The sequence below is a fragment of the Lissotriton vulgaris genome, unplaced genomic scaffold, assembly GCF_964263255.1.
Source record: "Lissotriton vulgaris unplaced genomic scaffold, aLisVul1.2 SCAFFOLD_1644, whole genome shotgun sequence".
Lineage (NCBI taxonomy): Eukaryota > Metazoa > Chordata > Amphibia > Caudata > Salamandridae > Lissotriton > Lissotriton vulgaris.
The window spans coordinates 71,448-86,585 of record NW_028246115.1 but is presented as its reverse complement, the minus strand read 5'-3'; the positions used below and the strand labels follow the sequence as shown (position 1 = coordinate 86,585).

The following is a 15,138-nucleotide window of genomic DNA, read 5'->3' as shown; positions in this document are numbered from 1 at the left end:
AGAATTACATTGCTTTCCATAACTTGTGACAAAGTATCATCAGCATTAGTCTTTGAGCCGCCCGCTCTCCCCCCCAGTGTCTCCTCCCTACCGGTAGGTTGCTTGTTCGGATCCGGAGCCGATTCAGATGCAGTATTGGCAGTCTTCCCAGCAAGGATCGAGTCGGTGGGAATACTGGTCATTAGCGTCGTTGGCGTTTGCTTCGCAGCTGTGGTCGTAGTCCGGGTATTTCACGCTTGGAGTTTCGGCGCCATCCCGAAAAGATCTGTTGCCGTCGCTGATGGAGGAGAACGCCGATAGCCTCTCAGGCCGAACCAGCAGACCGCCGACCAACCCCTCGTAGCCTCAGAGGTCAGACGCGGTAATTGAAAAAAGCGAAGTAGGCTCCAGACTCGGCTCTCAAGCAGCCGGAATTGCAACACCCGCCTAGTCGCACCAAGCAGCATAGATCCGATATGAGAAGAGCGTTCCTGCTCCGAACCACCCACGCGTCAGCAGCGATTCCGCAGTGTATCTATCAGGTACTCAAGAAATCTGCAGTTTCATTTGCAAGAAAGTAGAATGTCACGAGCATACTGCACGGTCAAACATGCTCACAGCCCAGACCCCACTCAGCGCTCCTCCACTCTGGCGGTGTCAATCCGCCATCTTGGACCCGTCCAGGTACACCTCCAAGTTTCGTTTAAGTGTAAAAACAAAAATACATGTAACACTCTAGGCAGAAGCCTTTACTACAAAAATGTAAATCACAGACTGAACTAGAAACTACGGTGTGTTTCTCTGCGTAACCATTTGGCAAACGAACGAAGCTCTGTCTAACCAGTTTCTGTTTAATCGATATTACTCAAAATGAGTACAGTAATCTACGGATGCAGTGAACTACAAAATAGAAAGGACCTTAGAGAAATGGATCAAATGCTAAAGAGTTTGCCAGGAAGTAGAACGATCTAGGAAGTCCCCATGCCTTCTTCAAGTCCTATTCACAACACTGAGAAAGTCACTTACTTTACACATTGCTCTCACACTGCGTTTGGCAAAGCATGGCCCTAGCGGGGAGGCAATGAAGACCAAAACCTCTGCTAAATTCTCTCCAGGGCAAAGCAAACAGTGGTGAACTATTACCTGTGTCTCTTTCTCAAATGAGCAGTTCCCTCTTCTACTTCTAAAGTTTAGATTAGCTCAATTTTAACTGTTCACTGGCTTGCGGAGCCTAAATCGAGCATTTCAGAGCGCAAGGAAGATATGGAGGTTTCAGATCCAATGTCCTGCCTCAATCATGCGTCCAGCCTGCCTCAAGCACTACACACATTGTGTCAAATTCTCGGGTTCCAAACAGCTGTTAAATATACATTTTTTTATTGTTTAAATCAGTATCAGTTTTCCATTTAAAATAGCTTGTATTTCTTCGTCACCCAACCCTGCGTTTCTTTTCTCTTTGCCTTGTATCATCATCCAACGATGTTTTAATAACTGTATCTTATCACTAAATGCATATTTGCAGTATAAGACTAATTGATAAAAGTGAAAGAATCTTAATCAACAACAGCTACTGCATAAAACCCAATTGTGGTCCTGTATAGCATATTCCCATATGACCACTAACTCTTTGGTATGCTCATTTACTAAATAGAACAAAAGCTTTTATATGGGTAGCTAATCAACATCATAACTACATGGCTACATGGCCATGACTGTCATTCAGAAGGCCATGCTGTTATAATCCACGACTGTGGTTTGCTCTCACTTGTTCCATATCATTGGAGCACTTCTGAAATTGACAGTCCACAAGAAGAATATTCTATTAGGCAGTGGTCTCTATTTTCTTGATTACTCTTATATGGAGATGAACCTCTGGCGGTGCACTCAAATATTTATCTCTAGTCTCCACCCACCTGCCCAGAGAAAAGGGCTTTAGAAAACATCTGCAAAACACATGTTGTCTGTGAGCCAGTGATATAGCTCAGACTACAGGTGCAAAACATAAATCGGATAACACCAAAAAAAATAAGACCCAGGACACACAATCATCAAAATTTAGAGGACAACTACTTTGGACACGCTATATGAATGTATCTAATGCAAATGTTTGTAAATGCTATTTAGAACTGGAATTGAATATTGGCATCCACCTAATTTTGGATGAAACCACAACTACAAACAATTTATGAAATAGAAAGGAGTTAGAACATTCTTGTCAAAATAATATAATTTTAACGTATTAAGGCGTTTCAAATTAATTTGGTGATGTTTATAGGTGTGCATTAAATAAATGGCTAAAATTATTACTGTGATAAATGACTGGTTCTTATAGAATGAGCTGTAAATATGATTTTGTTAGGCTCTCCATAAATAAATATATCTGGTCTAATACAGGATCCTGGAAGTCTTGGTTTTTTTTTAGAAGTCACGTAACTGTTGTATCATTTCGAGCTCCACCTATACCCCCTCCCCCACGCCAAAAGGAAAACAAGCAGAACAGAACCTGTGGGAACAAGGGTAAATGCAAAGGGAAACTAAATTCCATTCAAAGTACCAGCCAACTTTGCCCGGGCATCATCAGAATGTAAACCCCAGCAGGCAGCCTGTAGCTATAATGCTCTTCAATCACACTCTATCACTCTCTAGATGCGCAATAACAATTTTCACTCTCATGTGACACTCCTGATGTACCCTCCAAGGGACAGTGACCACCTCCAAAGGGCAAAACTGTTTTTGTGTCTCTCCTTAGGGGGTAAAGGGCTGTTTGGGGGCTTGCCTGGGGATGGAAAGCCCACTGGAGAGCTGGGGGTATAAACAAAAGGAATGGTAGTGGCTCACCATTGCATACGGCCATGCCCTTTCTACAGAAGGAACATATACAGTCCTACTGGCCCCAATCTAAACCACCCACCACTCAATAGTAGCAAGTTAGCAAGTCCAATAAAGATTAAGGATTTAATTTTTAGTAGCGGGAAAGCAAGGCCAGTTCTACACTCAACCAAGGGCAAGGTGGTCTTTCTGCCCTTCCCACTTGGGGGAAGGGGGGGGGGGGGGGGGGAGGGGGGGCGGGGATACCACTTTTATTGGTACATGTGTGTGAACGCGAAGTGGTAGGAAATTTGTGGATCCCTACTGATTCCTTAACTTTCTCGCTCATAAATGTGAGCAAAATGTGTGTTTTTTGTCAAAAGTTTTCAAGGGCATATGGAAAGAAACCGTTCCACCTTGGACTACCCTGGGTCTAGTTTTCAGAAATTTCTAATTTGGTAAGTTTCCCTTGATGACAGTCGAGCTTCGACCCAAAATATAGCTATCCACATTGCAAACAAAATTGTTGCTTTTTAAGTGGAATTTTTTTTTGTATCCATCCGTGTTGCGTTTTGGGGCCTTTCCAAAGATTAATGGAAAGCTCCCCCACATAAGTGGGATACCATTTTTATTGGGATAAGTATGGGATCGCTGGGTGGTGGCAAACTTGTGGATCCACTCAGTTTCTGAAACTTTCCCTCACAGAAATGGTAGCCAATTTTTTTTTGCCAGTTTGCGATTTGCAAGGTATACTGGGGGAAAATAAAACACAATCTTCATGAAAGGCAGTCCATTGTGGTATTCTCAGGTTCGCCGGGTGGTGGCTAAACCAAGCATATAATTCCGCAGGGACTCACCTTGCAAAAAAGAGTCTGATTTGAATGGTTGAACGGGATGTCTTCATGTCTCGTTTTAGGATGTTCTTTGTCTCGGGTGCTAGGCCCAGACACACAAGTAGGGAATAATTTTTAATACAAGAGTGGGAACGCTGGGTGGTGACATTTTGTGTAGTCACAGATTCTCTCACAAAAATAAGAGGAAAATGTGTGTATTTAGCCATAGTTTGAAAAGCTTATGGGATCCACAAGAGTCACACTACCCTGAATTCCTCTCGGTATCTAGTTTGTAGAAGAGACTAGATTTGGAAGGTTTTCCTAGGTGGGGGTTGAGTTAGGGCCCAGATTTCACAGCTAACCAAAATGCACTGATTTTGTTCGGTGAAGCCTCCAGGATGTTTTGTGTTGCATTCCCTAGGCTCATCCACACAAGTAGTGTACTGTTTAGGTCTCGCCTTTACCATTCCGCAGGAATGGGAAATGGGGAGAATTCAAGTCGGCTATTTTCTCTTCAAACCAAAGGGCTTTCAGCCGCGGTTTTCTTGCAGTTCACGTGAATCACGTGATCAAACATGCACGAGCATTCACGTCCAGGGCTTCTCCTCCCCTAGCAGCACTCCTCCCACACCAGCAACTCCCCCCTCCCACACCAGCACCTCCCCTCTCTCTCCCCGCAAACACAGCCTTGTCCTAGCAGCACTCCTCCCACACCAGCACCTCCCCCCTCCCACACCAGCACCTCCCCTCTCTCTCCACGCAATCACAGCCTTGCCCTAGCAGCACTCCTCCCCCCCTCCCACACCAGCACCTCCCCCCTCCCACACCAGCACCTCCCCTCTCTCTCCACGCAATCACAGCCTTGCCCTAGCAGCACTCCTCCCCCCTCCCACACCAGCACCTCCCCTCTCTCTCCACGCAATCACAGCCTTGCCGTCTGGTATCTGCCTCATCCTCATTCTTGTTTTTAACCTAACAAAGCCAGACTTTGATGTGACATCACCAAACTAAAGACGTAATCCAGTGGGGTGTCTGAAACCTGTATCCCAAGAGACCTGGTTGCAGAATGTATTTATTGTTGTTGCTTTTTACAGGATTCTAGCATCTCAAGGTGGTCTGGAAGGTTCAGCCCCGCCTGCGCGTAGCCGTAGATGCAGTTTTTGATCCCAATATTAAAATCAGATGTCCTCTTTCGGAGGGCGCAGCTGGAGCGCTGAGGTCATCAGAGGTCTATTTCTACCGCAAACACGCTCTGTTCCTCTTGCGCTTGCAGTGAAACGGAGCCCCTCTCCAGGCACGTTTCTCAGCAGCGCTCCTCTATCTCAGATGAATGCAGAGGAACATTCGGCGCACAGCTGTTGTTTTCATTCCCTCGCTGGTGTGGGTTTAACAGGCGCCATGGTGTGATGGGCGCACAGACCGAGTCTGCGCAGGCGCAGGACGGAGCTGTGCGCTCTTTCAAACTATTAAGTTACTTCTGTTAACTCAGCAGAGGGGTAGCGCAGCACTCAAATCAAATGACAGGTTTTCGAATACCTTGCGCCAGCAAAGAGTCATGCAAAGTAACGCCTCCTTGAAGCAGGCGCTAATCTGGAGAAATGTTTTTATTTCTCAAACAATTTCGCGGAATTTATGTGCACATCTTCATACCATTCCGCAGGAATGGGAAATGGGGAGTGCATGTGAAAAACGGGAGAATCACGTGACCACAAGCCTCTCGTGAACGAGCCCAGCCAGCCCAGCCTCCCGCACACAGCTTCTCCCACCCCCTCCCTCTCCAGCGCCTGCCTTCCTTGACTCGCATTAGATCATCAGAGGCAGCCCAGCCAAGCACCCGCATTTCCCCACAGGCTTACCCATTGCATCACCACATCAAAGCCAGCCATCTGTTGCTACCCCAGCGTGGTGCCAGCAGCTTCACTTCAGGCATCCACTCCCCCCGCCCCCTACTTCACACTTCTCACGGTCACCAGGCTGTGTTTGCACTCCCAAACTCTCTTTCTGTATGTAAACTTCTCCGCGAGCACACTCACATTTCAAGAGTTCTGTGGAAACTTCAGAATTGTATTCATTATTATTTATATATTTAAATGACTCATCAAGAACCGAGAGAAAGTGTAGCCGAGTATCAAGCGATCGCTTGCTTGCGGTCAGACATACTTATTTGTTCGGCTGTTTTTTTTTCTCGGGTTAAATTTGCTTTGCATGGGAATTTGACATGCTCCAGGGCCCGTCCACAAAGACGGGCAGACAAAAGGGTAGGAAGTGTGTCCTCGCGGCACTTTCCCGGGTGCAAATGTGCGACACAGAAAGGGCTAGTGTAAGCAGAATCAACTCCACACTTTCCTTGCAAATGTGGTGTTTGCTTTAAACGCAGTTTGCACCAATGAAACAGAAAGACACGGACACACACCTACACAGAAGTCCCGAGGAGCCATAATTATAAATGTACAGCTCGTGTGTTTTCACTTGAGGGTTGTTTTTCGAGTCCGCTCAAGCGTGGCCACCAACACGCCCGAATATGTCTCTGTAGGGGCAGTGGGTGTTCGTGTGAAGGAAGAAACGCTTTGCGGAGAAGTGCCCCCCTCCGCCCCCACCAAGAGGTTTATGTTATTGGAAGAATGTTCTAGTTTGGAGGAGGAAATGCAGCTCGAAAATGGCCAGTGCAAGCAAGGCATTTCTGAGCTCGTGTTTGTGCCTTATTTAGGACCGGGGCATGGTCATTTATAAGGCGATGTTTACGTGTTAAGAAGTGTTATGACAAGCTGTTTCGGATTCCAGGGAAGAGGCCTCCACGGCACTCAGGGACACCACCACAGCCCTTAGGGACACCAACACAGCACTCAGGGACACCACCACATCACTGATGTACACCACAAAATCAATCAGGGACACCACCACATCACTCAGGGACACCACCACACAACTCTGGGACACCACCACACAACTCTGGGACACCACCACACCACTCTGGGGCACCACCACATCACTCACGGACACCACCACATCACTCACTGACACCACCACATCACTCACTGACACCACCACATCACTCACTGACACCACCACATTACTCACGGACACCACCACATTGCTCACGGACACCACCACATTACTCGGGGACACCACCACATCACTCGGGGACACCACCACATCACTCGGGGACACCACCACATCACTCAGGGACACCACCACATCACTCAGGGACACCACCACATCATTCAGAGACACCACCACATCATTCAGAGACACCACCACATCACTGATGTACACCACAAAATCAATCAGGGACACCACCACATCACTCAGGGACACCACCACACAACTCTGGGACACCACCACACAACTCTGGGACACCACCACACCACTCTGGGACACCACCACACCACTCTGGGACACCACCACACCACTCTGGGACACCACCACACCACTCTGGGACACCACCACACCACTCTGGGACACCACCACACCACTCTGGGACACCACCACACCACTCTGGGACACCACCACATCACTCACGGACACCACCACATCACTCACGGACACCACCACATCACTCACGGACACCACCACATCACTCACGGACACCACCACATCACTCACGGACACCACCACATCACTCAAGGACACCACCACATCACTCAAGGACACCACCACATCACTCACGGACACCACCACATCACTCTGGGACACCACCACATCACTCTGGGACTCCACCACATCACTCCGCACCATAACAGCATCACTCAGCACCACAACAGCACTGTCCTTGCTGGCTAACAACAAGCATTCCCATAGCCAATAGGACTCGCATTAGGAAAGTGCAAGCTATTGGCTTTGTAAATAACAATGCTATTAATTTATATATTTTCAATGCCAACACATATTAAAAAAATAATTGTCATTTACAATACCAATAGCTCACACTTTCCTAATGCGAGACCTATTGGCAACGCCAGTGCTTGTTTTAATTTGGAGACCTGAAGGAACACAATAGTAATGTATTGGCATTTATATATATATAGCGCAGTGCAACACTAGCGACAAGCAGGGACTCTCTCTTCCTCGTCAGGGCTGAGGGTTACCTTCCAGACAACCTTTGCTTACCCTCTAGGTAGTGTGGCTTAAGCAGTCGTAGGCTAATCCTTGGGGCACATAGGGTTAAACACTTGCAATATTACACCTTCACAACCAACCCACCACACAACGAGACCAGACTGTATTCTGTAAAAATATATATCTTTATATAGATTTTGAGCAGGCTTGTGAATACAGTCAACGTACTTTACGGTATCGGTTTCAAATTACTTAGTTCAAGTTGCCACAGTTCTTTCTAGCAATAAGCGTTCTCTTAGGGCCCTCAGGCCGGTGTCAACAAAGTTCTTGTGGAGCCGGCGGCTTCCAGGGGATCTGTCCCACGTAGCGTTGCCTTCCCGGGGTCGCTGTTCATTGCGGCTCTCAGCCGAGCAGTTCACGGGTCGTCCGGGGCAGCGGTGTTCTGTGGCGGCAGGGTCCTCTCCTCGTCGTCCGCTCCGACCCTGGAGGCGGCGGCTGTGTGGTGGCGGCAAGTGGCAGTACGGTCCCCAAGTGCAGGACGTACCCAGCCAAGTGCCGGTGCAGCTGTGCGCTCACAGCTGAGCTGTCGGGCAAGATACCGACCTAGTGGATTCTCACAGGGCAACTGTCCGTCTTTGCAAGTGGATTGGCTGCTCGTGGCGCAGTCAACTCGAGAGCTTGGACCGGACGGGTCCTCCTTCGCTTTGCTCTCGGGCTCCCGGTGCAGTTGCGGTCACGGTGTTCGGGCCAGCGGCGGCTGGTCCTTACTTTGCTTTCGCTGTTGCTTTGGGCCCCGGTCACGGTGGTCAGGTGGATGTCGTTGCCTTGGAGGAGATTCCTCCGTCGGTACTGCAGCGATAAGCAGCACACACAGTCGCTTTCTTCAGGGTGTAGCGCCCACTGGTCCCGGGGCGCTGGTCAGGGGGCAAGTTCAGTTTGCAAGCCCTTGGATATCTTTTAGCAGAGTTTGGCACAAAGTAAAGCAAAAGTCTTCTCGCAGTCTTTCCTTCTTCCTCTCCTTCGGCAGCAAGGCACCAGACACAGGCAAGAGTCAGCACCCTTCCTTGTCTCTCACGGTCCTTCTCGTCGGGCAGAGTTCCTTCTGTAGCCCAAACAGGATCTAATTTTCAAGGAGCAGGGCTCCTTCTTTTATAGGCCATTTCTTTTGTTCTCGCAGGCCAGGGGGGCCTTTGCATAGCCACTCTCAGTCCTTGAGTACCCTGGTGGGTGTACTCCGGCTTCTGCTTTCAGTGTGAGGGGCAGGCGCATCAGACGCCCCACAGGAGGTGGAGCCAGCATTGTGCGGATAGGGGCGGCCAGAGTACCTTGTTGATGGGGGCTTCGCCCTTCCTGGGCCAGGTGCCGGCTGAGTCATCAGTCGCTCCCCAGGAGGGTGGAGCCAGCATTGTGGTGGCAGAGCACAGCTACAGTTCGAGTCAAGAGGCACTCCTACCTCCCACTAAGATGTAATCTGCGCATTCACCACCTGTCATCCCCCCAGCCCTGTCACTCACACGTCCCAGACAGTCAGATACACATACCAGCAGAGGCGGGCTGAAATGGTTAGGCAAGCAAATGCTAACTTTCTAAAAGTAGCATTTGCAAACCCAGGATACTAAAATAAACTTTACTAAAAGAAATATTTTATCATCCTGAGTTCAGGCATACTAAAAACGACTCGCTACCATGCTCCTTGAGCCTGCTGGGATTATAGGGCGTAATAATTCCAGCAGCTCAGTCTGGCCTAATGGAGCAGGTAGCCTTCAATAGTGAAATACGGTTTTGGTTGTAAGTCACTACTAGGACATGCCACACACATCAGGGCTTGTCCTACCTTACACCTACAACGCACCCTGCCCGCAGGCCTACCATAGGGGTGACTAATATGTAGTCAAGGGAAGGTTCGGGGCTGGCAAGTGGGTGCACTTGCCCAGCTAGCGTGACAGTACGAGACCGCACGCGGGTTCTGCGGTCGCAGTTCCCAGACACATCTTTCCGGCTGCTTCGGTGGGTGGCGCAACCAGCGCTGCAGGCCCACCAGCAGTATTGGCATCTACAAGCCCCGGCACTCTCTAGTGCACTTTACTAGGGACTAACAGTAAATCCAATGAACCAATCATGGATACCAATCGCATGTACAATTTACAGTAGGGAGCACTTGCACTGCGGCACGGGTCAGCCGTGGCGCAGTGCCCTGAGTATCGGAAAACCAGCAAAACATCGGAGGCACATTAGCAAAAAGTGGAAGGGAGACTAACGCCAAGGTGCCAGGTCTAACAGGGGGCATAAATTCTAAAGTTTGATGTAGACAAAGATTTTACCAGGATTAAACCAAGGCACTTTATTTGGTTTTATTACCACCCAATATCCATAAAAGGTCGTGGGTCACAAAAGCTTGTTGTGATAAGTATTGGGTTGTGGTTCTAAAAAGTTTGGGAAGATTACATATGGCGCAAAACTAGATTGACCAGATTTTTAGACCCAAAAACCCGGGACATATATATATCGTAGTAGTATGTTAAAGTATCACAATGACCGCACAAGATACATGAGACTATACAGGTGTAATCTACTAAAAATGCTACATCTAATAAAACCAAAAAACCTGTTTTAGAGGTTGTGCCTCTCATTCCATTTCAAAAACCTAAGAAAAGCACACATGGACTGATTTTCTTATAGTCCGATGGTAAAGCAAGGCAGCAAGTACCAGAAAACAAATGATAATAAGCATTTCCAATGCAATAGGTATCTCATTTACACGATTTTAAGTTATTGGCATTGTAAATGACAATGCCTTTTATTTATATAACAAAGCACACATAAAAGGGATTATCCTTTACAAAGTCAATAGCTCAAACTTGCATAAATGCGAGACCTATTGCATCGGAAATGCTTGTTCCTACATGGTGCCATTATCACCGGCACCCTCCGGAGTGGTCGGACCTTATCAAAGCCGGCAGGCTGGGGAGATTGCACCTTGCATGCTCCGGGGCTGCATTGTCCCCAGGCCAAGCAGGTGACACAATAGGCAACTCCCTTCTTAAATTTTGCACACCTAAGAGAAAGTTCACTTGTCCAACAGTACCACGGGTCTCAAGCGCTCCTCTGCATCTCGTAAACAAGTGGGAGAGGAGGGGGAAGTGCAAGGAATAGGAGTCCTTGGAATGCTGGTCTACAACTAACAAACAAAAGGCACAGCTTCCAGTAATCCAACTGAGGCTTGAAGTGCTAGTTAAATTAATAAATAACAAGCATTTACAATGCAATGGTTTCGCCTTTTGAAAAGTTTGAGCTATTGGCATTGCAAATGACAACATTTGTATTTATGTGTTGGTTTTGAAAACAGATAAATAAATGGCATTGTCATTTACAATGCCAATAGTTTAATCTCTGGCAAATGCCACACAAAAACACACAGACCCACACACACACACACACCAACAGAGCCCCCCCCACCCCCCCCCACACACACACACACAGAGACACACACACACACATACACCCAGAGCCACACACACACACACACACATACACCCAGAGCCACACACACACACACCCAGAGCCACACACACACACACCCAGAGCCACACACACACACACACCCAGAGACACACACACACACACCCAGAGACACACACACACACACACACACCCAGAGACACACACACACACACCCAGAGACACACACACCCAGAGACACACACACACCCAGAGACACACACACACCCAGAGACACACACACACCCAGAGACACACACACACCCAGAGACACACACACACCCAGAGACACACACACACCCAGAGACACACACACACCCAGAGACACACACACACCCAGAGACACACACACACCCAGAGACACACACACACACCCAGAGACACACACACACACCCAGAGACACACACACCCAGAGACACACACACACACCCAGAGACACACACACACACCCAGAGACACACACACACACCCAGAGCCACACACACCCACCCAGAGCCACACACACCCACCCAGAGCCACACACACCCACCCAGAGCCACACACACACACACACCCAGAGACACACACACACACACACACCCAGAGACACACACACACACACACCCAGAGCTACACACACACCCAGAGCTACACACACACACACACCCAGAGCTACACACACACCCACCCAGAGCTACACACACACTCACCCAGAGCTACACACACACCCACCCAGAGCTACACACACACTCAGGAGAGCAAGCACAGCCAGGAGGCAGGGAAGCAAGCACAGCGAGGGGGCAGGGAAGGGTCGGGCTTACTTGCTTCTATCTCTCTGAGTCATTACACGTTTAGTTTAAGTGTGTGTGGGGGGGGCGTTGCTGGCCACTCCCTTGTTAGCAAATAACAAATCTACACTACAGGATGTGGACTGGTCAGTTGATATATTTTGAAAACAAAGAGGGCTAGGTCCTTTTTCACAGTTCCACTTGCCTGTAAAGGTGGCCTTTGCCAGGCCACCTGTAGCGTGACCTTTCTGGATAATATTTGCACCAAGTAGGTAAACTGGATAACTATATAACTCACAATCTTATATTATACACTTCAAGACACTGTATGCATCAGGGCGCTGGGTCCTCTCACAAGAGGTGTTAGACTCAAACCTTGACGTCAGTAGGATGCAGGCTCCACGCGCTACATGCTCACACAAACTCACACACACACATCCACGCAAACAAAGATATGAACACACGCAAAAACACCCCCTCCCCCCAAGGGACGCGTGCATGCACGTGCACGCACATCAGCACTTGTGCGCAGGCAGGCAGTGCGCACGCCCCTCCTCCCCCCCTAAGAGCCTCGTCAAGTTGTCACACGCGATGTGCGGAGCCGGTAATATTACTGGTGTGATTATTCCCTTTTCTATTAGGATAGACGTGGTGATGGCGGGACGAGAGCAGATACGGAGGGGGGGGGGCAGAAAAGGGGGGGCTGGGGGAGGGGGGGCATGAAAGCAGGCTTGCCGCTCATGGCGCTGTTTAGAAATCACCAGTCCGTCGTTCTTGTGGCCAGGGTGTAAATGTATGCCTCGACTGGGGGAGCCGCCTGCTGCCCCCCTCCCCGAGGAGGGCGCAGTATGTGTGATGGGTGGTGGGAGGCGGGGGTGGGGAGGGGAGGATGAAAAACTAATATTTGCACCAAGTAGGTAAACTGGATAAATATATAACTCACAATCTTATATTATACACTTCAAGGCACTGTATGCATCAGGGTGCGGGCCGTGCAGGGCGCTGGGTCCTCTCACAAGACGTCAGTAGGATGCAGGCTCCACGCGCTACATGCTCACACAAACTCTCACGCACACTCACACACATCCACACAAACAAAGACATGCACACACACACACAAACACCCCCTCCCCCCAAGAGACGCCTGAATGCACGTGCACGCGGCATGCACGAACATCAGCACTTGTGCGCAGGCAGGCGGTGCGCACGCCCCTCCCCCCCCCTAAGAGCCTTGTCAAGTTGTCACACATGATGTGCGGAGCCGGTAATTTTATTACTGGTGTGATTATTCCCTTTTCTATTAGAATAGACGTGGTGATGGCGGACAAGAGCAGACACAGGGGCAGGTAAGTGGGGGCTGGGGGGGCATGAAAACATGGCTTGCCGCTCACAGCGATGTTTAGAAATCACCAGTCCGCCGTTCTTGTGGCCTGGGTGTAAATATGGGCCTCGACTGGGGGGAGCCGCACATCGAATATGAAGGTTTTGAGGGTGTGGGCACACAGCGGAGGGGTCAAGGCGGCGATAGCAAAAGGCAGCAGAAGAGAGAGCTGCTAAGCAGATGGACAGCTTTCCGGCTCCGTCCCCGCCATGTTGAAAGTGTCAGATTCGACCAGATCTCAGCACTGGAAGGAGGGGGGGGCTGAGGCTAAGGGGCTGACGGGGAACATAGGTTTTAAAACGCTGCTCGGAAAGCACAGCGCGCCCTGTAGGGATTCGGGGGCGTGTTTTTCGTGCTCTCCCCTTCCCATTGGCTGGAAGGTAAAATTCCAGCCAATGGGAAGAGGAGAGGACGGGGCTTAAAAAAAGACACGGGAACGCCCCCGAATCGAGTTGATGGGGAAAGAGTGATTGACAGCCAATCTCTTCCAATGGCTAGCCTTCATTTAGAAGAGAGCTGAAGGTAGGAAATAAGATATTTGCAATGGAATAGGTCTTGCATTTAAATGCGAGACCTATGTTGCTATTGTCCGCGCATTACGCACCCAATGGAAGTAGACCACGTCGTGCCTACAGGAGAAACTCATTAAAGTAAATAGTGCTCAGAGACTAGAAAAGACGGACTGTGTAACATCCGAAGTACAAGGGCCTGTTGCCATGGGAGAATACAAATGGAGACAAGGCGGTACTAAGAAGGGCCTGTTTACAAATCAGGCGCCAGCATTTATGAAGGACACTGACACAAGCCAATGGCAAATATGGGCAAAGAGTGGGCGGAGCTTCCATTACAAACGCATTTTGTAATCATTTTTAATAATTTTATACAATAAAAATTGACTTGACCATTACAAACTCCACTACAGCAAGTCTACCCTAGAGCAGCGAATGCGCGCTGAATCTAGGTTAGACATAAACACAGGATTAATTAATCTTCAGTACCCTAGAACTTAGATGCTTCCTGCTCCTCAACAGAAACGAGCGACTTGTATTGCACCAGACTGCCTTTACGATCTTACTATACTGGAAGGAGCGGGGTGCTGCGTCAATGAGACAGCACATCAGACTATTCTTCCAATCACTGAACTTCTGTAACGTCTGTGAAAGGAGGGTTTGTAACACGGTCATGCACATGCCCACCCGACCCTCACCAAAACGGTGACGTGTATTTATATTACACAAAAAACGGCATCTGAACTCCCTGGCCAGGGGCAATCCGGTACGTCTGGTCACCCTACTTAAAATATTCCAATATCCTCTGTTGACTGGTAGCTCTTAGCATGTCTGCATTTGCCATCTCCCAATAATCCTAGTTTGTCTTCTGTGAATTCACATGATCTCTTACCCTGTGCGGCGCCGGCTGCGGGAGCTGCAGCCCCGAAGTTGAAGGCCATGAGTACAGCAAGCGTTGCTGGCTGGAGGCTCCAGAACCAGGGACACTTGAGCAGCAAGACAAAAATCCGGACGGAAACAGAGACTTGAAATCGAGAGTTCCGCTCTTCTGTCGGAAATACACTAGAAAGAGAAGAAGGACTACAGCTACCAGCACCACTGGCTGGAAGTAGAGTCATCTAATATGAGACACCAATTACACTCCAGCGCGAAGTCTTACATCCAACGTGGCAGCCATCTTGAAAAGAACTATGCCGTAGTTTACACGTTGAATAGACAGGCGCTTCCTCTAGTTTAGTTAGGAACGGGGACGATAACGTTTTTAATACCGGCAGTCAAATCATAGTAGTATTTTTGTCAAAAGTAA

General features: G+C 48.9%; 1 protein-coding gene across 1 annotated transcript in view; it reads right to left on the bottom strand.

The window, feature by feature from the left end:
• NUP54 (nucleoporin 54) overlaps positions 1–14,923 on the bottom strand; it is a 232,520-nt gene extending 217,597 nt beyond the window's left edge. Inside the window, exon 1 of the mRNA XM_086949277.1 lies at positions 14,725–14,923. Within this exon, the coding sequence (XP_086805403.1) occupies positions 14,725–14,773 (49 nt within the window). The 5' untranslated portion in view covers positions 14,774–14,923. The remainder of the gene's footprint in view (positions 1–14,724) is intronic.
• Between the last annotated feature and the right edge of the window lie 215 nt (positions 14,924–15,138).